At 46.9% G+C, this 23,146-nt stretch overlaps 1 protein-coding gene across 1 annotated transcript in view; it reads left to right on the top strand.

Annotated features, from left to right (window-relative positions):
* Positions 1–23,146, top strand: part of REC8 (REC8 meiotic recombination protein) — a 655,306-nt gene that overhangs the window by 529,387 nt on the left and 102,773 nt on the right. Inside the window, exons 15-16 of the mRNA XM_069633986.1 lie at positions 17,076–17,121; positions 17,236–17,302. Of these exons, the coding sequence (XP_069490087.1) occupies positions 17,076–17,121; positions 17,236–17,302 (113 nt within the window). The remainder of the gene's footprint in view (positions 1–17,075; positions 17,122–17,235; positions 17,303–23,146) is intronic.

The raw sequence follows: 23,146 nt of genomic DNA, 5'->3' as shown, positions 1-23,146 counted from the left end.
AAACCAAACACCTGCTGTTAGTAACCACAAGCTCAACTTGACCTCTGACCGACACATCGAGGAAGCGCCCTTGCATAGGGGGTGTGGGTATACCCAAGTTCTGGCGGAACTGGCCATCATCAAGGGTCTGTTATTCACCCTGCTAGAGGCCCAAAGGAAGGGAGGCGGTATTTCTCAAGAGAAGGAGCCCATGATCACCACTCCACCAGTTGAAGGGCACAAGTGCCTACCCCTAGAAAGTCCCATGGAATGTCTACCTGTAGAGGTCCCCCTGGTATTGACCACCCCCAAAGGGACTGCCGTTGACCAAAATCAGGCACAGGCCTCGGCCCCCGTGGACCCCGACTGCACCGATTCCAAAGCCCAGGGTTCATGGAAGTCGGGGGTTCAGCACAAGCGGCCGGAACCAGGAAAATCCAATTGCACAATAGTCTTTCTCCAGGGGGTGCCCAAACTGGCAGTAGACAAGCCAGAGCCAAGGGACGCTCTACTCAACAAATGCCTATTTTGGCTGAAAGCCACCGGAGGCTGCCCGTTTGTATGCAGAGAGGCTTTGGCGGGGTGCAGCAGAATTACCAGTATGGGCAAAAACTCCCTGGACAGAATCAAATTGTCATTTTGGGACCATAGTACAGCGCACAGGGTTTTGGGAGGTTGTGGACGGGCAGGCCAGTCATGGAAGAGTGGGATTTCAATCAGTATGCCCCCCTTTCTCAGCTCTGTCGCCCCTGTTAGATCTGCCATAGTAAAGTCTGGGGTCTTTCCTAGCAACAGCCTCCTCTCAGGTGCAAATTTGACTGTCTTAGGCCTGAGGCGCCATGGGTGTTGGAGGAGGCATGGGGTTGGTGGGACCTGACTATGGGCCCAAAGACCAGTTTAGGGTTTCCATTGGAGGGGGTGGATTGTTTGTATTGCTCCGTAGTTTTCCTTGCTGCTGATTCTTTGTAACTCTGTATCAGAACTGTATTCTTATTTTTAGAAATGTTTTTGTAGGATGCACTTTGATGGGTTTTTTTGGCCGAATAAAGTTGTTTGACTGACATATTCTCTCACTCCCTGTCACTCTTACTACTCTCCCTCTACTAATATTACTTAGTCCGTTATTTACTCTATCCCTCTACTATCTGTCTTCCCTCTAATCTTATTCTTCATGGCTGTCACAACTACTATTACTTCCTACCTCTCACTAGCTTCTCCCACTACCACTATCTCTACTCCCAACTATTACTACCTCTGCCACCACTACTACTCCGCTACTCTTACTCTACCTCTACACCTCACACTCTACTCTCACACACAAACTCTCCACAGACCACATCTCTCCAACAGACTGCACTCCTGTCACTCTCGCCTCCTCTGGTCTTTTGGACGTCCTCCACCACCTCCTGTCCTCACCGAACTAACCCACACTGCACGCTCTCACACACCTCTTTAAATGCCCCACCCCCTCCCACTATTGGTCCACTTTCATTAGCGAATCACTTAACCTCCTTAAGGGGCATGACAGAGGCAGGCTATGTGGACCATGTACTTGTCTCCATGGAGAAGTGTTCTTTAAGGCCTTCCTGTGGCCTTTATTAATATATATAAACATTCCCTGGTGGCATAATGGTATGGGTAAGGTCTTCCTCAAGGCCTTTTATTAATTAATAAAAATCCCCTTGTTGTTTATGGAGACTTTTTTATTAAGGCTATTGCAAAGGCCCTTATTAATACAAATAAACTTCCCTGGTGGCCTAGTGTATTTCCTTACATACACGGGTGGGTTGTCTGCCAGATTGGCACAGTGTGAGCTGGGCCAAAAATGGCCCCAGAGGAAGTCAAGGTGTTGCAGAGGGCTCCTTCAACTGCGAGGGCGCCGCCGGAAGATGATGTGGCATGAGGTTGTACATGTGCAACAACATTCGTGACGCACCCATTGGAGAGAGTCAGCAGCTGCCGCGGGGATTGGATGCAGGTAGGATACCCCAAGAGGTTTCCGCATTCATTGAGCTTTTTACAAGCAGCCGTTCAGTAAGGAGTGCTGGGAAGCGATGAGAACGAGCAGTCAACGGCACATGTGACTGTTGAACGTGGACATCATAGTGAGGAGGCGGGGAGCTGCACAGAAAAAAAGGCTCGGATGGTGGGACGTGGAGATCCACGCATGGGGCCGCAAGCTGGATGATGACCGGTGTTGGTGCCCATGGGCAAGAACTGCGTGGTATGCAGTTCGAGCCTGGCAGCGTTGTGGCTAGGTGGAGGGGGACACATGGAGGGCAAGACTGAAGCCAAAGGATCTACGCACGGTGGGGAAGTTTTGTGCTATGCATGTGAGGATTATTTTTACAAGGTTTCAGACGTTGGAGATGGATTTGTGGGAACTGTTTCAGAAGGTTAAGGATTTGAATATCCAGAGAGGGTAGCTCGTGGGACTGTTGTGTGGGTATGTGTTATATGTTGTGGCCCTGTTGTTGTCAGCACTATTAGCGCTGGCTGTTATTTCTCTGGCTATAATAGCACCCGTCCCTTTTGGGTCCGCTGCTAATTGCGCAGCGTCCTTACTCGGCCAAGCGGTATTGGTGGCGCTAATACCATTATTGCCGGTTTTCAGGCCTAACGCCCAACTCGTGATGAGGCCCAAGATAAGGTACTCCCTAACCTTTCTATTAGTGGTTGCCCAGGTGGGGGATCCTCACACTTTATTGCATTTTTTTGTCTCATGAAAGTATACTGCCTATGTTCTGAAACTTATATGCCTTTCTTCCTTGATCTATGAAAGTGCACCTTACTTAAGACTTGCTATGCTGTATAAACTGCCAGCTCTGGGTGCATTTTAAATTGAATCTAAAAGTATTGTGTGGTACCACATAGAGTGTATATATATTTGTGATTATTTGAATAGTGTTATTTTTTATATGTATATATGTTACTGAACCTTACTTTATATAAAGAAGCTGTGTTATCACCTAAACTAGTGTGTGGTCATTTGTTTGTGGGGGCTTGGGGCTCACTGTACTTAACCCTTTAAGTGCCATGGGTATTTCCCCCCAGTGCCAAGGCCTTTTTTGGTGATTTCGGTATGTGGCCATTCATTGGCTTGTAACTTTTTTGTTACATGAGATATCTCGGGCAAATTTGGTTGCTTTTTTCCCACTTGTAGGCGGTTGTAACTCTACCCAGGAATCCTAGGTTGCTGTAGGCGGGTGAGAGAAAATAAGCAAAAAGGGTGAAAAAGTTTTGTTTTTTAAAAAATGCCAATAAAATGATGTACAAAGAAGCCTGTGGTTTTTTCCTTGTAAGAGCTAGGAACAAATGGTTTGCTGTGCTCAATTCCCCAATTTCCTGGCTTTCAAGAACAGGTTAAGTGGAAACGAAGAAAAATTATTTTCATGTGGTTATCAACTGTTTTGTGGTTTTGTGAGAGGTAGGCGATTTTGGCCATTTTTGCCAATTGGATATGCATGGACGGAATGGAAGAAAAGGGTAGGAAAGCCGAATTGGAGGACAGAAAGGCATATATTTCTGAAAAGTAGACAAAATTCCAACTTTTGGAAGGGGTGATTTGCCTAGGTCAGGCAAAACTAGGTAGGGGAAAATGCCATAGATTGGGGGTAAAGCGGGAAAATGACTGAAAACGTATGTGGTGGACATGGTTGGCTTGGTACAGCAATGGCTTCAATGAATTTTGAGAAAAGCAATGCTCCGCTACATTCCCCCGACTCTTGCAGTTAGGAAAGCACACATTTCTTGTAGTGTTTTACAAAACAAGCAATGCCACAAGCCAAACACTGAGCCATGGTACACAGGAGTTTTATGCTTACAGCCTGAGCAGACGCACTTAGCATGTGTAAATCAGGATAGCCAATGTGGTGAGGAACGGCAAGCATACTTTTTTTAAAAGAGCACAGGCAGACCTTTTAAAGGGTATGTGACTTGTGCAGGTTACAAAAGTGTATGGTGCCTAAAGCAGCGACTAAATGTAGGGCACATTTGGGAAATGAAAGGGTTTTGTGACAAAGGGTACCAGCAAATGGGTCAAAACGTTATGAAAACCACACAAACACAACAAATGTTATACCTTCCTGCGTTCCCACAGGTGTCCCGATGAAAACGGTACCTCACGTGTGTCGGTACACCTACCTGGGCGCCATGGGGAAAGCCTAAAACACAGGTAACCCCAAGTCTGTTTTGACACCTGAATTTCACACTTTCTCCAGACGGGCACACCATACAGATATGGGACTCGGGTGTCCAAGCCACCAGGAAAACAGGGAACCCCATGCATTTCCGAAAAGAGGACACATGTGGGAATCCGCAGAGGTATGATTTGCACAAATCGGCCCAGAATTTATTACGCAGACACCCCCGCAAAGTCCGAAATGTGGGGAAAAAAACACATTTTCCACACATTTCACTCGGCTCACCCATCAAAACATGTCCCCAACAACACTTGGCCTACCGTCCCGCGTTCCCACAGGTGTCCCGATGAAAACGGTACCTCACATGTGTGGGTGCACCTACCGGGGGCGCAAAAGGAAAAGGGTAACCCACTGGTAACACCAAGCCTTTTAGGACAGCCCATTTTGTTCATGTGGTCAACCTACGGATTTGGCCTAGGGTGTCGAAGCCAGCAAGGAAAACAGGGAACCCCATGCATTTCCCAAAAAAGGACACCCGTTGGAATCCACAGAGTTCTGACTTACGCAAATCGGCCCAGAATGTATTACTCAGAACCCCCGGCAAAGACCCACATGGGAGAAGGGTGCCCAAGGCCAGGGACACTACCGCCGACTTTGCTGGAGCCCTGGCTGCCCTGCGTTACAGCTTCTCCTCAACAAGGAGTCTCGGCAGTGTGCCAATACCTCCCGAAGGGAAAAGCTGTAATGCAGCCCAGCCGCAACTCCAGGACGGTTGGAGGTTATGTCCCTGGTCTTGGACATCCATGTACCATGTGTGTGTACCATCCCCTAAGCACAGCAGCAGCTCCAGGGAGCCCCAGCAGGATCCCCATTCCTCCCCGGAGGTGACATCTGTAACGTAGCACAGCCAGAGGTGGAGCCTGGGCTTGCAGACGGACAACCCACATGGGAGGGATCCGCTCCCAGGGAAACACCAATGTTCTGCTGGCATGGGGGGCAATTTGTGGCCTGCCCCTGCAATTGTGTCCCAGCCCACCAACATATCTGCCCAGACGGTCCATTCCCACCCACACCACCAACAATCCAGTCCCAGTCTCACCCACCCCACTGACAGTGGGCCCTAACCATAGAATAATAAAAAACAGTACTCACATAACGTTGCAGCTGCTCGCGTAGAAAAAGCTATCCACAAAACAAAAACGTGTTACCTACGGTCACACCAGCAAAATGTAGCCCTCCCTGGGGGCAGATAAGGGGGGGTGCCATGACCCTTGCCCCTGGCCCTCACTGGCAAGTCAGCCTTCCAGTTATGGCCAGGTCAAAGGCCTTAAAACCATATCCAAGCCTATCTTGGAGTCAATCCTGGCACCGTTGGCGCCAGGCTCATAACCACCATGAAGACCAACATTAGAATGGGACTATTTAGTTGGGACTATTTAACTTGGGGGGGGTTCAGCCAACATGGAGGCACATACATGGCTCAGTTACAAGGAACTGAGCTATGTGTTCTAGTCTTTTGGGTGTGGCAGGCCTGGGACTACTTTACCTGGACTACTTTGGGTGTGGCAGGCCTGGGACTATTTTACCTGGACTACTTTACCTGAGACTATTTAAATTGCACCCAAACAGCAGAACATGCTTTGCGTTATTCTGCTTTGGGCTGCGTAACACTCACCTTGTCCAGTACTTTGATGCCAGTTTACCTGAAACCAAGGACCTACAGAGAGAGAAAGAACACTACGAAACTTACCTGGAATAGTATCCTGTCTTCAATCCATCACTGACTTCAGTTCCACTCACCTGAAGGTACGAACTCCATCATCCAGCACCGCATGCATCCTGGAATACCATAACCTGAAAAGAGGAGAAAGAAAGACAGCATTAAAAGCGTTTACTCACGTTTCCTCCCGAATGAAGAAAGCCACACAATTCGTACCTGGGTAGTCATTTCCTGATCAGTATCATTGCTGGAACATAACGGCGCTCAGCGAGGAACATCGCAACCTGCAAGGTTAGAAAAGACACAGGTTAGCAATATAAAAGGCGAAACAGCGCCGCGCATCGCTCATTACTCACCAGACAGCATTGCGCACACCTACCGGCCCATGCTCATCTTCAAACTGCATGACAACACCAAAATACCTTTCCATACCTAAAAGGCAGAAGAAGCAAGACATTATTATTCGAACTAAGAGGAACATAAGAACTGTATATAAAAACTGAAAAGCAGCAAACCTATGGAGTTGTAGCAGGCCTGGATTCCCACAGGGGGGCTTGCACCAGTGAAGTAACTTGGTCGCTGCTCGCCCCCCACATCTACGCGCCCTTGCCACGAGGAGCAGGACAGAGAATTCACCTTTTACAATATTAAGGTAAGGAGAAGGCCCAAGGGGGGGTGTTGAGGCCAAGGAAGGTGGGAAAACATAAAGACAATCTGGTATTGAATCCAGCTCTCCTATATTGCAGACCCATCTTTAACCAGAGGCCTTACCAAGGGACCGGGAGAGGGTTCGAGAGTGCAAATCATCCAACCATGGCTGGGTGGCGTCCCCGTGGATACCAGGTGAGCGTAACAGAACGCAAAGCCTCAATAATATTATCCACCTGGGCGTCCTGGAGACTTCAGACACTGACCAGTTAGTTCAGTTGTTGGGACAATTACGTGCTGAAGTACATTCAGGCAGGCAAGAAACCAAAGTTCTTGGGAGGGATTTGATTGTTACTAAGGATCGTACCGACAAAATAAGAAGACAATTGCTCCAATCACAGGCAGGACAGACCCCATTGCCTGGTAACATTCCGCCAGCACCTGTACCAACTTCTTCCACCAATCCAGTACAAATAGCCCTTCCAGGGGCAGTTCCTTTAGCTCCACCTGAACGATTTACAGGGGAGCCCAAGAAGTACGCAACGTTCATGAACCAGTGTCGTCTTCATTTCCTTTGCAGACCTGGGGCTTTTCCTAACTACCAAGCGTTGGTTGCTTTTTTCTTGTCATATCTGAGTGGAAGTGCTGCGGATTGGTCGGTACCATTGGTAAGTCATGATAACCCGTTGTTACATGACTTTCGGGGTTTCCAGATGGAAATGGAAAAACTCTTTGCTCGTCATACCCAAGGCCAAGCATTAGACAACGAACATTTGTCACTCCGTCAAGGAAGTCAAGACTTGCTTACATATATAGCAACATTTAACAGACTAGTCATTGAAGTTGGGTGGCCTGAGGAAAAAAGGACCACACTATTTCATCGGGGTCTACGAGGGGAACTAAAGGATTTCCTTGCTCAAGTGGTTAACCCACCTAAAGACTGTGGAGAATTCATCAACCTTGTGGTGCAATTAGATCACAGATAACAAGACCGAAAAGCAGACCGGATAAGGTTAGACACTCGAGCTGTGTATGTCCGGTCAAAGGATAATGTTCCACGTACATTGAAAAACACGGTAGAAGCCATGCAAATCGGAGGTGTACGGCCCCCTTTAACTAAAACTGAAAGAGACAAGAGAAGGCAATAGCAATTATGCTTATATTGCAGAAAACCAGGCCACTTCCTCAAAGAATGTCCAGTGAAACCACCAAGGAGAACTGTTGGAGCCAAGGAGAAGGAAGATAATAACAAGGAGTCAGAAAACTACCAAGCCTGGCAAGCGTAGGGGTCCGCTTGTCGAGCGAGAATGATGGGCCACAGACCTCACACTTTGCATTACCAGTAAATTTTATCAATCACCAGCAACCGTCTCGGATGCATGCTGTCGAAGCATACATAGACAGCGGAGCAGTTGGGAATAATGTAGACCAAGATCTGGCAGCAGAGATGGGACTTCCCTTATGCTCTAAGTCGACTACTGAAAAAGTTACTACTGTTGATGGGACAGAAATAGCTTCCGGACCAGTAACCCAATGTACAGCAGCACTAACACTACTGTGCCGGGATGGACACCGAGACTATTGCATTTGATCTCATCAAAGCTGCTCAGTTTCGACTAATCTTAGGGATGCCATGGTTGGTAGCCCCCAACCCTCTAATAGATTGGCGTGCCAAGAAGTTGGCCTTTTCCGATGATTGTGCTTGCACCTGTTATTACCAAGAAAAGGGGAAAACAGACTTATGTACATCTGCTACTCCTAGTACGGCGGCGATTGTACTAGGTGTGACTAGTACTCTGCCAAATGAGTACCAAGATTTTCAAGACGTGTTCCAGAAAGAACAAGCCAATACTCTACCACCGCACAGGCCCTATGATTGTCAGATCGACCTCATACCTGGTGCGCAATTTCCTTGTGGTCGAATCTATGCACTTACTGAACCAGAAACCTCCATTTGAAATCTTATCTTGATCAGTACCTGGCAAATGGATTTATCTGCCATCTAAATCACCGGCAGCCAGTCCCTTATTCTTCGTACCAAAGAAGGAAGGAGATTTGAGGACTTGCATCAACTATCGCGCATTAAACCAGATCACAGTAAAAAAACCTTATCCACTGCCCCTTATTCCCGAATTATTGGATCAAGTCAAAGACGCCCAAATCTATACCAAACTGGACCTTAGGGGGGCGTACCATCTTGTTCGAGTGAAGAAAGGAGACGAATGGAAAACCACCTTTCGTACCAAATACGGCTTGTATGAATACCAGGTAATGCCTTTTGGAGTTTGCAACGCTCCTGCTGCATTCCAGTACTTTATGAATTATGTTTTGCAGGAGTTAATCGACGTTTGCGCCCTGGTTTACATTGATGACATCTTAGTGTATTCTGCTACAATAGAAGACCATGACAGGCATGTCGGCTCCGTCCTTACTAAACTCTGCCAACAGAAACTGTATGCTAAACTCGAAAAATGCTCTTTTCATGTCACCGAAGTGGAGTTCCTCTGTTTTATCCTCACACCAAAAGGTATCAGAATGGATAGGCACAAGGCAGATGCCATTCTTAACTGGCCGTCACCAACTTTATTTAAAGGAGTATGTTGGGCTTTGCAAACTTTTACCGCCAATTCATCCCAGATTTTTCCCAAATAGTGCATCCATTTACATCACTATTGAGAAAAAACAATAAAAAGTTCCATTGGACCGAAGAAGCAGAGAAGGCCTTTCAAGAACTTATTAAAAAATTACTTCTGCTCTCGTTCTGCGGCATCCTCTCCCAGACCTCCCTTATATAGTTGAAACAGATGCCTCTTGCATGGCAATGGGAGCTGTTCTCTCAAAAAGGGACCCAGGAACTGGCCAGTTACACCCTGTGGCCTTCTGGTCACGCAAATTCTCACCTCTCGAACTCAACTATGCTACCACAGACAAAGAACTCTTGGCTATAAAATCAGCTTTCAAGGCATGGCGACACTATCTCCTTGGTGGTAGACATACTGTCACGGTCATAACTGATCATCGAAACCTGCAATACCTAAAAACAGCAAAGGCTCAATCATCCCGTCAACTGCGGTGTGCTCTTTTCTTCGCTGAATGTGACTATGTGATCCCCTACCGGCCAGGAGTCTGAAACGGAAAGGCTGACGCCTTGTCCCGAATGGGTGTTGATGAAAAGGTATACAAAACTCCAGATCCAGTAGCCATCATTCCAGAAGACAAACTCCTGGGTCTTACAACAACATTGACACAGGGTAAAATCCAAAACAAAATCCACCTCTTAATGGATCACACTTTCTCACAAGAGTGGTGTACTCAAGGAGAACATTACACCATTAAAGACCAGTTACCATATTTTAGGAACCATCTATACTTGCCAAGTAAAGATTTACAGGAGCAGGTTATTTCGGGTTTTCACGACTCCCTGATTGAAGGGCATCCTGGAATTGCCGAAACACTAGCTAAAGTAAAATAAAACTATTGGTGGCCCACAAATGGCGTAAAGACATCATACAATTTATCCAATCTTGCGGTGTGTGTGCACAAAACAAGTCCCAAATGCAGAAACCAGCTGGTCTTCTCCAACCATTGGAAATTCCTCCCGCACCATGGCACACACTGTCCCTTGATTTCATTACAGATCTACCTCCCAGTCAAGGATTCAACACCATCTTAGTAGTTGTAGACTTGTTCTCTAAAATGGCACACTTTATTCATTTTAAGGGTCTTCGAAATGCATCCAATTTAGCAAAAGTATTCCTGGAGGAAGTCGTACGGCTACATAGCTTTCCATCGGACTTGATCTCAGATCGAGGTAGTCAGTTCGTATCTCAATGGCCCAAATTTACATTCAACTATCTACAAGTCACCATCCTCAAACAGATGGCCAAACAGAAAGAACAAACCAAACCCTCGAGCAATACTTACGTTGCATGTTACATCAAGTGGAAAGAAATTGGAAGGACTTGTTATGGATAGCTGAATATGCCTATAATAATTCATTACACACCAGCACTGGACAAACCCCTTTCTACACTATATATGGTAGACATCCACGTACTTCAGAATTGGATCTCCCAACCTCTTTGGAAATGCCAGCGGTTAAAACCCTACATACGACTATTTCCCAGGCCTTCAAAGAAGCAGCAGAACATTTACTCCAAGCCAAGAACAGACAAAAGAAATTTGCTGACCAACATTATAGTAAAGCCCCCGACTATCAAATTGGAGACAAGGTCTGGTTAGCATCAAAATATGTGCCCATAAAAGGGACTCAGAACTTTTGTCCCCGATATCTGGGACCTTTTTATATTGAATCCATAATAAATCCAGTGGCAGTTAAATTAGCCTTACCACCCACTATGCAGATTCATCCTGTGTTTCACGTATCACTCCTGAAACCGGTACAACCCGGTACTCAGGTTACAACACCACCAAAACCAGTATTAGTTGACGGAGAACCAGAGTTTGAATTAAAGGATATCCTAGACTCAAAATACACCAGATCCAAACTATACTACTTAGTTGATTGGAAGGGATACGGCCCTCAAGACAGATCATTGTAACCTAGTGAATACTTCCATGCACCTCGCCTAATTAAAACGTTCCATCAGAATTACCCAGCCAAACCAGGACCAGGCAGAAGTGCCACCATGAGAGGGGCCTTGGGGGGGGTGCTGTCATGACCCTTGCCCCTGGCTCTCACTGGCAAGTCAGCCTTCCAGTTAGGGCCAGGTCAAAGGCCTTAAAACCTCATCCAAGACTCTCATAGAGTCAGTCCTGGCGCCTTTGGCGCCACGCTCATAACCATCATGAAGACCAACATTAGAATGGGACTCTTTACCTTGGGGTGGTTCAGCCAACATGGAGGCACACCTATAGCTCAGTTACAAGGAACTGAGCTATGCGGTCTAGTCTTTTGGGTGTGGCAGGCCTGGGACTACTTTACCTGGACTACTTTGGGTGTGGCAGGCCTGGGACTATTTTACCTGGACTACTTTACCTGAGACTATTTAAACCGCACCCAAACAGCAGAACATGCTTTGCGTTATTCTGCTGTGGGCAGCGTAACGCTCACCGTGTCCAGTTCTTTGATGCCAGATTACCTGAAACCAAGGACCTGCAGAGAGAGAAAGAACACTACGAAACTTACCTGGAACAGTATCCTGTCTTCAATCCATCGCTGACTTCAGTTCCACTCACCTTAAGGTACAAACTCCATCATCAGGCACCGCATGCATCCTGGAATACCATAACCTGAAAAGAGGAGAAAGAAAGACAGCATTAGTAAGCGTTTACTCACGTTTCCTCCTGAATGAAGAAAGCCACACAATTCTTACCTGGGTAGTCATCTCCTGGTCAGTATCATTGCTGGAACATTACGGCGCTCAGCGGGGAACATCGCAACCTGCAAGGAGAGAAAAGACACAGGTTAGCAATATAGAAGGCGAAACAGCGCCACGCATCGCACATTACTCACCGGACAGCATCGCGCACACAGCGCTTTCGCCTACCGGCCCATGCTCATCTTCAAACTGCATGACAACACCAAAATACCTTTCCATACCTAAAAGGAAAGAAGCAAGACATTATTATTCGAACTAAGAGGAACATAAGAACTGCATATAAAGACTGTAAATCAGCAAACCTACAGAGTCGCAGCAGGCCTGGATTCCCACAGGGGGGCTTGCAACAGTGAAGTAACTTGGTCGCTGCCCCCCCATCCCCCTCTCCCTCCCCCCCCCACATCTACGCGCCCCTGCCTCAAGGAGCAGGATGGAGAATCCACCTCTTACAATATTAAGTAAGGAGAAGGCCCAAGGGGGAGGAAAGAGTTGAGGCCACGGGAGGTGGGAAAACAAAGACAATCTGGTATTGAATCCAGCTCTCCTATATTACAGACCCATCTTTAACCAGAGGCCTTACCAAGGGACCGGGAGAGGGTTCGAGAGTGCAAATCATCCAACCAGGGCTGGGTGGCGTCTCCATGAATACCAGGTGAGCGTAACGGGTTTGTCCTGCACTCCTCCCTGGGCTCAGGCGTCCCTTCCTAGGAGCAGATATCTGGTCCCAGGGAGGGCTCCATGACATGGCACCCACTCCATTGCCGGTGGGGGGTGGGGGAGTCACCGCCCCATCCCATTAGAAAATTCCTCGTCCCTTTGGGGTGCCCCACAGCCCCGCCTAAAATGCGTTCCACCATTTTCACTTTTTTCCTTTTGTAACCCAATTCCCCTTGGCGCAGAGGGGCACATTGGTGTGGCAATCTGGCCCCAGGGTGCCCAAACCTTACTGCCCCACCCACTGGGGGCCTGTCCCACATTTTTTGGGGGCCCTCTCCCCCCTCACCCCAAATGGGTGGCGGGGGCACCTCATGCAGGCCTTCCTGGGCCTCCTACAAATGGCTGCATGAGGTACACCCCCCCTCCATTTGGGGTGGGAGTGGAGAGGGCCCCCCAAAGATTGTGGGACAGGCCCCCCAGTGGGTGAGGCTGTAAGGTTTGGGCACCCCTGGGCCAGATTGGCACACCAATGTGCCCCTCTGCGCCAAGGCAAGTTTAGTAAACAAAGAAAATATTTCAAAATGGCAGGCTGCCCTTTAGCAGGGGCTGAGGGGCCCCCTACACCGCTGGGGAATTTTCTAATGTGAAGGGGGGTGCACCTCTCCGCCCCATCCCAATTGGAGGGGCAGCTCATCTCATGTAGCCCTCCCTGGGGGCAGATAGTGGGGGGCTGTCCTGCACTCCTCCCTGGGCTCAGGTGTCCCTTCCTAGGAGCAGATATCTGGTCCCAGGGAGGGCTGCATGACATGGCACCCACTCCATTGCGGGTTGGGGGTAGGGGGGTCAATGCCCCATCCCATTAGAACATTTCCTGTCCCTTTGGGGGGCCCCACAGCCCCCCCCCCCTAAAATGCGTTCCACCATTTTTACTTTTTTCCTTTGGTAACCCAACTCCCCTTGGCGCAGAGGGGCACATTGGTGTGCCAATCTGGCCCCGGGTGCCCAAACCTTACTGCCCCACCGACTGGGGGGCCTGTCCCACAATATTTGGGGGCCCTCTCTCCCCTCACCCCAAATGGGTGGCGGGGCACCTCATGCAGGCCTCCCTGGGCCTCCTGCAAACGGCTGCGTGAGGTACACTCCCCCCACCCCCCTCCATTTGGGGTGGGTGGGAGAGGGCCCCCAAAAATTGTGGGACAGGCCCCCCAGTGGATGGGGCAGTAAGGTTTGGGCACCCCGGGGCCAGATTGGCACACCAATGTGCCCCTCTGCGCCAAGGCATGTTTAGTAAACAAAGAAAAAATGGAAAATAGTACACTACACTTTAGGGCGGGCTGAGAGGCACCCTAAACCGCCAGGTCATTTTCTAATGTAATGGGGGTGACCCTCTACCCCCCCACAGCACATGCAGGGGGGCATCTCATTCAGCCCTCCCTGGGGGCAGATAAGAGGGGGGCATCTCATGCAGCCCTCTCTGGGGTCAGATGCCCCTTCTTAGGAGCAGATATCTGCCCCCAGGGAGGGCTACAAGGGGTGCCCCCATTTCCCCTTGGGGTGAGGGGGAGAGAGCCACCCCCTTTTCTGTAAAATAAATCCCTGGTGGCTAGTGGCCCCCCACTCCCACCCAAAATTCCCTTTTGGTCACCCTTGGGGTAAGGGGGAGAGAGCCACCCCCTTTTCTGTAAAATAAATTCCTAGTGGCGCCCCACTCCCACCCAAAATTCCCTTTTGTTTTTGTTTTTTCGTTTTCATTTTTTTATTTTACCCCCTTCCCTGGGGGCAGATGATCAGCCATCTGCCCCCAGGTGGGGCCTAACCTGCAGGCCCCATCCTTTGGGGGGCCTGCACACTTATTCCTGGTGGCCCTCCCGCCCACCCCCAATTGGATGGGGGGGCCACCTCATGTACTCCTGCCTGAGGGCTACAGGGGGTGGCCCCCCCTTTCCACCTGTTGTGGGAGGGGGAGGGCCACCACCATTTCAGGGGGCAAAAAATCCCAGGCCCCGCACCCCCATTGATTTCCTTTTTTTTTGCCCCCTTCCCTGGGGGCAGATGACCAGCCATCTGCCCCCATCTGCCCCCAGGGTTGTACACATATGTGGCCCCATGCTTTGGAGGCCGGGCCCCCCCCCCCCCCCGCATTCAAAGACATCCCTGGTGTCTAGTGGGCATTGCAGCAATGCTGTCACAAAGGGTGTCGTTGGAAAGGGGAGAATCTCCCCTTTCCAACGACACTTCCCTCAATCTCCAGCTTGAAATACAGCTGGAGATCGAGGGGGAGAAAGGTGAACACTCACCTTTTATTTTCACCGCAGCAGCCCGAAATGGCTGCTGCGGTGAAAACTACTTTCACTTTCACGTCGGCGTGCTTTACGCACACCGATGTGAAACTGAAGGTAGTCCAGCCCCCTGGCAGTAACTTGAAGTTACTCTTCAAGGACTGTTCTAAATGTTGAAAGACACATTTATTTCTCGCAAGATCCCCATTCCGTCTGAATGGCACAAGAAAGTACACAAACCATTCAATTATGCAGGCAGCTCCTGGAGCTGGCAATATTACAGTCATCTATTTTTTTTATCACCCAGGCAACTTCCAATATGGGTCATGTTGTATGATCTCAAAAGGGTTGCCTAGGGTGAATGTATGTCTGCTGGCAAATGCTTTGAAGCTGCATAGAATTACAAGTATCGCTTTACAATGACTCCAAAATAAATATTATCTAATATATATTTTTGCAAGTGTGTCTATTTGTCTGCTATAGAAATGAAGAGGGAACTATCTCGAGGGCTCCAAAAGGGTCTTACAGGGGTAACATTTCACAAGGAATCATGGGGCCTCATTACGGGTCTGGCGGTACCCCTGCCGGTGATACCGGCGGGTTGCCGCTGGACCCATTAAGAATTACTGGCTCCTAACTTCCTGGTGACACCGGGGTATTACAATCCTGGCAGCCATGAAGTCAGGCGCCGGTATTCTGTTAATCCCCATTTCCATGGAGTCCCGTAGTACTCCATGGGAGTGGGGCCCACGGAAGCACCGGCACCGTTAATAATGGTGCAGGTGCTTCTGTTACAGCTTGTCTACCGTGGCCGATGTTTCCGGCAGCGTCTGCCCTGTCGGGCACAACCCGTGGTGTGCCGGTCCGGAAACAGCAGTGCCGGTAGGCTTACCAGCACCGTTGTTTCCGGACCGGCACTCCTGTAATGAGGCCAATGGTGTGGTTTAAAGTTGCTAAAGTCGCTCCCCTGGTGGAGAAAATCTAAACAAATGCTTAGTTTGCTTAATTTGAAGTTACTGAGGTGGCGCCCCTTGTGGATGAAATTAGAACTGATGCTCATTTGCTTGACGAACCATCATAGCTATTTTGCTTACCAAACGACCATAACAAAAGCTAAAAATGCGTCAAACATTAGTACAAGTAATCTGGAAAATTAGTTGCATCGTCACACAAGAATTGCACATCCCTAGTGACAAAAAAACTGTTATTCAATCATGCCACCTAAGGGACCATCTTATTTGGAAAGTCACAATGCCATCAAAGACTTCAAGCCCAAGCAAGCAGACAGACAGCACTGAGACAGCTAGACACACCAGAACAGAGACAAGCCAGACTACAGGCTGATGCAGTAGTCTGATGCTCGAAGTTAACAGGCTGCCAGGGCAGCAGTGGAAAACCATATGAAAAGTTTGGGAAAATTGATAAAAGAAAATCTGGGAAATCAGTCTTATCGACACTCGAGAAGTGCACATCCCGAGTCTCAAAAAACCTGTAATTCAATCATCATGCCACCCAAGAGACAATCAACTTTTGGAAAGTCATTTGATGCTTGGCGTAAAGAGGCATTCAGGGCAGCAGTGGAAAAACATATGAAAGTTTGGTTTCTTTGTAGCCCAGGCAAGGCCAGGTATATCTGCTGGTGAATAAATATATATGTTTGTCATCTCATAGACCGAGGTATGTTTGTTATTATAGACAAAACGAGGAAGGTGTGGTACCGTAGACAGGTTGAGCTAGGTATGTGTTGTAGACAAATGGAAGTTGGCTTCCTATCCTATCCTTGACAGAAGACAATGTACTATCGTACATAGGGGAATGTGTGTAGTGCTGAAGACAGGCGAGAACAGATCATTGATGTTTATGTTTATCTTTTGGCATTTATATAGCGTGCCAGGTACCCTAGGGCTTAAGGGCGCTTAAACATAAAAATTCAGGCAAAAAACTCACACCGAGCAAAGAAGAAGGAAAAAGGGTTGGCCGAGAACCCATCCTAGAAGATATGAAATCGGACGGGGGAGAGAACACCACTCTATGAGAAGAGCTCAGTTTTCAGACCTTTCTTGAGAACTTCCGTGGATGAAGTAACTCAGTATAGAGGGGAGGGAGTTCCACTTCTGGGGAGCTATAGATATAAAAGCAGCATCCCTTGATTTCTTAGTTTTCAGTCGCGGAACCCTTAGAAGGTTAGTTTCATCCGATCTGAGAGTTCTGGTATTTTTTGTTTTGGGAGTGATCATTTCTGTAAGATACAAGGGCATGGGTCCATGTACACATTTAATCATGATAATCTGTTCTCTTTCCCACACAGGCTGTACGAGAGGAAGAACAAGTGGCCTCCCACATCCTATCCGCAGGTTCGTTTTAGAGTACTGGGCCATATGACCTTTGGTGTTGGGGAGGGTATATATGAAACATTGGGATTTTCTGTCATTTTTCCTTATTCCGGCATGACTTCTTTCTCTCCACAGAAACGTTTTTGGAAATCTCAGAGGAGGAAAGGTCACGAGTTTTGATGATCACCCCAGAGGAAAGGAGGTGAGGATGGTATTCTACTAAGTGGTGTTTTTCATGATTTAGAAGGATGAATCCAAGCTGCGTTTTCAATTGAGATCACACGTCCTATAAGAAAAGCAGAGAAGTCTGGAAAGAGGAATTAGCAGTACAAAATATAGAGATGGAGAGTACATTAGAGAAGATTGGGAGGTAAGTTTACAATCAATTGTATACTTAAAGGCAGAGGTTATTGTTAAGGGAAAATGTGCAGAGAGTAAGCACGCATCAAGAATGCTGCTCAGTAATCCATATTGCACGCAGACTAATCTGCAGGTTGTGCTAGATAAGAAAGTTATTTTGGAAATACTGTAAGAGGAATGAGGTAAGCACTCAAAAGCTCATTACAAAGATTGCGTACTTTGCTCAAGAAATGACAAGGCCTGTCAAGTATGATTTTGCCCTAGGAAGCATTAAGCAAATATTTTGACTCATTGTAATTGATGAACTGTCTAGTTGACTGCCCCATGCATTATCAAATTCATTTAACCAAAAATGGCCTCAAATATTTGTTTGGATGAAATTTGATATCTAAAGAACAGTGAAACATGTGTCTGATTTTAATTTATGTTCACATTCTTCTCAGCAAAGATTAAAACAAGGTGAGTATCCGGCAGACCTGCAATGAAGGGTTCTATTTTTATGTATATGCCCCAAGTCGCTTTTATAGCCTTTCTAGCAGTATTCCTATCTGTGTGTGTGAGAACAGTGGAGGTCAAAAGCGACAAGAATACCCTATCCTTGATCCCACTGGTGGGGACTCATACCTCTGCCTGTAGTACCATAGGACAGATTTCAAGTATGCGGTAGTTGTACGCTAACCCAAACATGGCTGGCACAGTGACTAATTTGTAGAAGTAATGATATGAAAGTAGATTGTTCAGGATGCTTTCACTCATACCTTGATCAAGGTTAAGATGGATTTCAAAAATCAGCCCTGGCAGGAGGATTATGGTGTACAGGGGGACACTGAGAGTTTAGCCAAACCCAATCAAGGTAGGTAGCAGAGCAGCAAGGCTTTGGGCGTAAGTGTGGTCTAGAGCTACAATGAGTCCACCCAGAGCAACACTAACAATTCCAGTTAGACAGGTAAAGGCAAAACTATGCAATATTTGATTAGGGCTTTAAATACACTAAGCAAGTAAAACCTCTACTCAAATATTGTCACACCAACCCTATAAAACCAACATATACATTCCCCCTTACGAGATACAGGATAGCATTTTTTTGAGTAACCAGTGTAACACAAGTATGTACTCAGATGCATTAGAAAAAGACATTACACTTTAGGATAAATCTAGAACAGCTTCCCTAGCTCTTATAAAGTCCAACCTTAAGATGGTGTGCAGCCTTGTGTCCTAAAGTCACCAGTTCCAAAGTGTATTCTTCACAGGTAGGTTTCTTAGAGATTGACAATCCAAGAGGTTTTGATTAATAAGAGTCCAAATGGTAGTTAAAGTTCAAGTGAGTAAACTCATTCAATTCCAGTCCTTAAAATAGCTCTAGGAAGGAATCCTTGACCAGACCTCCACCAACCAAAACCTGGAAAGAGTGATTTGGGGACAGGACTTAATGCCCATCTAACCTTACGGAGGGTGGGGGGGGGCAACAGAAACAGGTATGTAAACTTATTCCCCTGACTCCAATTTCTCTAGAGACCACTGCTGGTGTTCCTGAATCCGTTGGGGACACCGGGTATCATTAGCAGTTGGGCGGTATGCTGTAAAAGTGGCAGTAAAGTAATTACCGCCACTTTTACCACACCACTGAATTAGGGGTTGTGAGAAACTAGAAGGTGTCTCACCCACTAGTCCCCAGGGATCTGTCATCCATGTGGCCAGGACACAGCCATTGCTTCTGGAACCAGTTACTGGAGGTTGACCAGTGCAGGAGGATCACCTGAGTGAGGGGTATTAGGGGAGTGGGAGCGGGACACCGGATGGTGCGAGGTGGTATCCCCTTCCCTGTAACACCTTTACCCCATCCTACCAGGTAGGATATTTAGGAACTCTACGCCCCCCCCCCCGACCCCACTTTTACAACACAAACACTTTCTCCAAGACAGCCCATTATGAGAGAAAATAGACTAACACCCGAACACTATACCTGAAGTGTCCCAATACATTGGTCAGGAAAGGTCAGGAAATTACTGGCCATGACACATACCTGACTTCGACTAAGCTTCCCCACATGGATAAAAGGCAGAGCATGAGAGCACACTCTGAGCGAGGCAAAGCACACGAGGAAACAGCAGTATCAAGACGGCAGCTGAACGAGAGAGGAAAGATGGCAAAACAGAAGGGGATCGCAAGGAGGGAAGTTCCCTTGACCTTTTCAAGAAGGAACTGATACTTTCCAGAAACCTCAAGAATAGAAAGCGTAAAACCAGGAAACCAGGCTGCAGAATCCTGCATTGTATGTCAGAGATACACGGGGCCCACCCGCATCAGTAATCAAGGCGCGGAGAATCACCAGCCACCGTGGTATTGTCCTTGGCACCAAGAACAAAGCACCGTCAGTGAAATCAACACAGCCGGTGAGTTGGCAAGACTGATGCAAGAGCGGTCTGTGTTGAAGCCAAGGTTGCAAGCAAAAACATTGTATGGCGTGCGCAGGAACGAACATTGTTAAAACGCGTGTGATAAGAGACACAAGTAAAGTTGAACTGCTGATGAGTGACTGAACTTTAAAAACAAGCTACAATACCTTTGACAGAGTGGTCCGGCACCGCGTGGGAGCTCAATCGAAGGTCACTGGAAGGTATCCAACTGAGAAGTGGTGAAAGTGAGAAAAAGGTCAAGAAGAGAACAAGTAATTGTGAATCAAAGTGGTCCTGCGACTGGACAAGCAAAACACTGCGCACAGTCGAAAGTCTTCAATTTTGATGAAGTAGAGAAATTTGGTCCGAGCCTGCCAACGGAAGACCAATTGAAGGTTTTGTGTTAAAGTGGGTCTGAGCCCGTCAGAGGGGGACCCGGGGAGAACAGTAAAACACCTGAGAAGTTGTATAAGTGGATCTGAACCCGGCGGAGGGGGACCCGGGGTGAACAGCAAATCACCCGAGAAGTTGTATATTTGAAATCCTAAGAAGAAAGGAACTTTAATGTTTGTTGTTTTGTATCAGGCTCTCTGAAATAAGAGACTTTGAATGGCAAAGAGACTTTGGCACAGAAGGCCCTGATGGTGAAGTTTTGAACTGCATCCTCGTGCTAGAGAAGCCAGAGTGTGCCAAGCTCGAGTGTGCAGCCTTGTCCTGTGCTGAAAACGTGGGGAAAGAAAGCCAACGGCTTGACTATCCTGACATATGATTTCTTGAACACTTTTCTTTTGCATAACATTGTTTCCCCCACTATTTGTATTTAGAAGTAAGGATTGCCAATAGCTTTATTAGTCTAGGCCCTTTTATTTTGACAGACTTGCCTAGGACTGCCTTATTATTATTTGATGGCCATAACTTGCTCTCATCTTTAGATTTAGGATTAGATAGGCGTTTTTCAAAGACAATTGAAATTCAATAAACACCCTTGAACTGTGATCACTTGTGTATGTCTTACTGTTTGATACCATGCCTTCCTTACAGGGTTCATGGAAATGGGCGCTAATTCCACCACAGAATTAGGGCTGGTGGAATTACGGCCAACATATGGCGGAATTAGCATCAGTGCCAATTCCGCCAGCGGAATGACCTCCATGATGCACAATGGTATTTCTTCCGCATTACAAGTTGAAATGTCGCTGAAAATGGGTTGTAATTCCTCCAAAAGCACAATGTAGTTACCTTCACCTAAAAGGCAGAGGCAAATGCATACAGGTGATGGCAATCAAGTCACAGGTGCACCCAATTCACTCTGAAAGAGTACATAAGGCACACACCTGACACAAACACACTTTCCAACACCATGCTGCCACTAACAGTTGCTAACTGGGACATGCAGCACCTCCTGCTCCACGTTGAGCTACAGCGGCAGGAACAGCAGCACATGGCGCAGAGAAGAGGAGGAGGACTCCGTGCAAGGCGAGTGCCCATTCCCTGGGTCAGGCCCTCACCCTGGACATTGACTGATGCCCAGCTCATTACCCTGTACTCGCTAAACCGGCAGATGATAGCAGAGGTAGTTCATGATCCACAACAACATCCAGAGCAGGATCAATATCAGGACTGCCCTACCCCCGCTGCTGAAGCTTGTGTCAGTGCTACATGTTCTTGCTAGTGGAACCTTCCAGCACACTACGGGCATGCTGTATGGCATGTCTCAGCCCACTTTATTAGTTGTGCTTGGGCAGGTGCTGGAGGCATTCCTGTGCCATGCATCCAGGCACATATATCTGCCCACAACACTGGCACAGATAAATGCCACAAAGTCACATTTCTATGCGGCGGCCCACTGAAGAGGCATTCCGCAGCAGGATGTAGTTCAGCTCAGTGAATGTGCAGGTTGCATGGGACACCGACCTGACAATAATGCACTGCTGCGCCACCCACAAAGCCAGATCCTGCGTAATAGCTCCCTGCCTGCATACATGGAGAGCCACAGAGGGCAACAGACAATGATGCTGGGTGTGTACAAGTGCTATCACACAATACAATCTTGCAGCACAAGTTGAATGTTATGTAAAGTGGGGGGACATCACTACTACTGATCAATGCATGCCCTGTCAAGACCCTGTGCATGCACATTATTGTATATAGGCACGTTTTAAATATACTTTTTTAAAAAAACATTTTTTATTGATTTGGTTGAAAATAGACAGAAGACAAAAAGAAATCAACCTTTCAATGTTTTTCTTTTCTTAGCAGAAGTGAAAAATATGCGATACAAATACTTTAAAAAAGGTATGACAATCAGTTTGGATAAATTTAAATATAGCTAGCTAGTGTTGATATTAGAGCAGATGAATAAAGACATTTCCACATCAATCTTTACATGAGTACTTATTTGCTTGGTTGTACAACATATCAGATAATTCAATATGTAACTGAAAATTAAATTATATTTAGATAAATAAGAGAATGAAAGATGTTAATTACTCATAACAACTTGCATTTTTCTCAAGTCATTAAGCATATTTTAAATGAGCTTTAGAGAGTTTAGAAATCTAACAATCGCAATTCTTAAAGATAAACGCTTGGCATGAAATATTTCGTTCCATAATACTTCAGCATTTACAATTCTCAATTCTTTGAAATACGATTTAAAATGGTTGTTATCTTGGGACACTTTATCAATAAATGTTTAATAGTTTCAGGCTGAATTGTCACCCCACAAAATCTACATATGTTTTCGTCTATGGATATGATCTTCCGTGTGGCCAGCAGATCTTTGGTTTGGCATAGGTTTAGCCAAAACCGCAGGAAACATTTCTGTAAGCCGGCGAGGGAAACTTCGGGTACGATTCCGGCACTCGCATCTTTCTTGTGCAATTGATTAGCTTTAAATGTTGCATATGTTAAACATGCCTCCCAAGTCTGTATCCAATCATTTTCCCAAAGATTCCTCATAGCATGCGATGGATTCATTAACAATAGGGCAGATGATATGTCTGCCCTGTTCATGATGTTAGTAACTTGTCGTATCAATTTTGTGGTAAAACAGCGATCTGCAGATATATGGATAGAATCTGCATTATCGAACCTGCCTTGCAATCTGTTAAAATCTTTCTGTATAGAGAGCCAAGTTTACACGCATATGAAGCTTACAATGAGATTAGACCTAGTTTGTGTCTGACTATGCAAATTGGTAGCGACATTGGCAAGGTAAGGATGCGTTCCAAAATAAGCCTTCTAGTTGAATAAGGGATAAGGGAGATCAGATGAGTGGTTGTTTATGT

This window comes from Ambystoma mexicanum, chromosome 13, assembly GCF_040938575.1.
Source record: "Ambystoma mexicanum isolate Mex_15411 chromosome 13, UKY_AmexF1_1, whole genome shotgun sequence".
Lineage (NCBI taxonomy): Eukaryota > Metazoa > Chordata > Amphibia > Caudata > Ambystomatidae > Ambystoma > Ambystoma mexicanum.
Note: the sequence above shows the minus strand (reverse complement) of the source record. Positions and strands in the feature narration are given on the sequence as shown.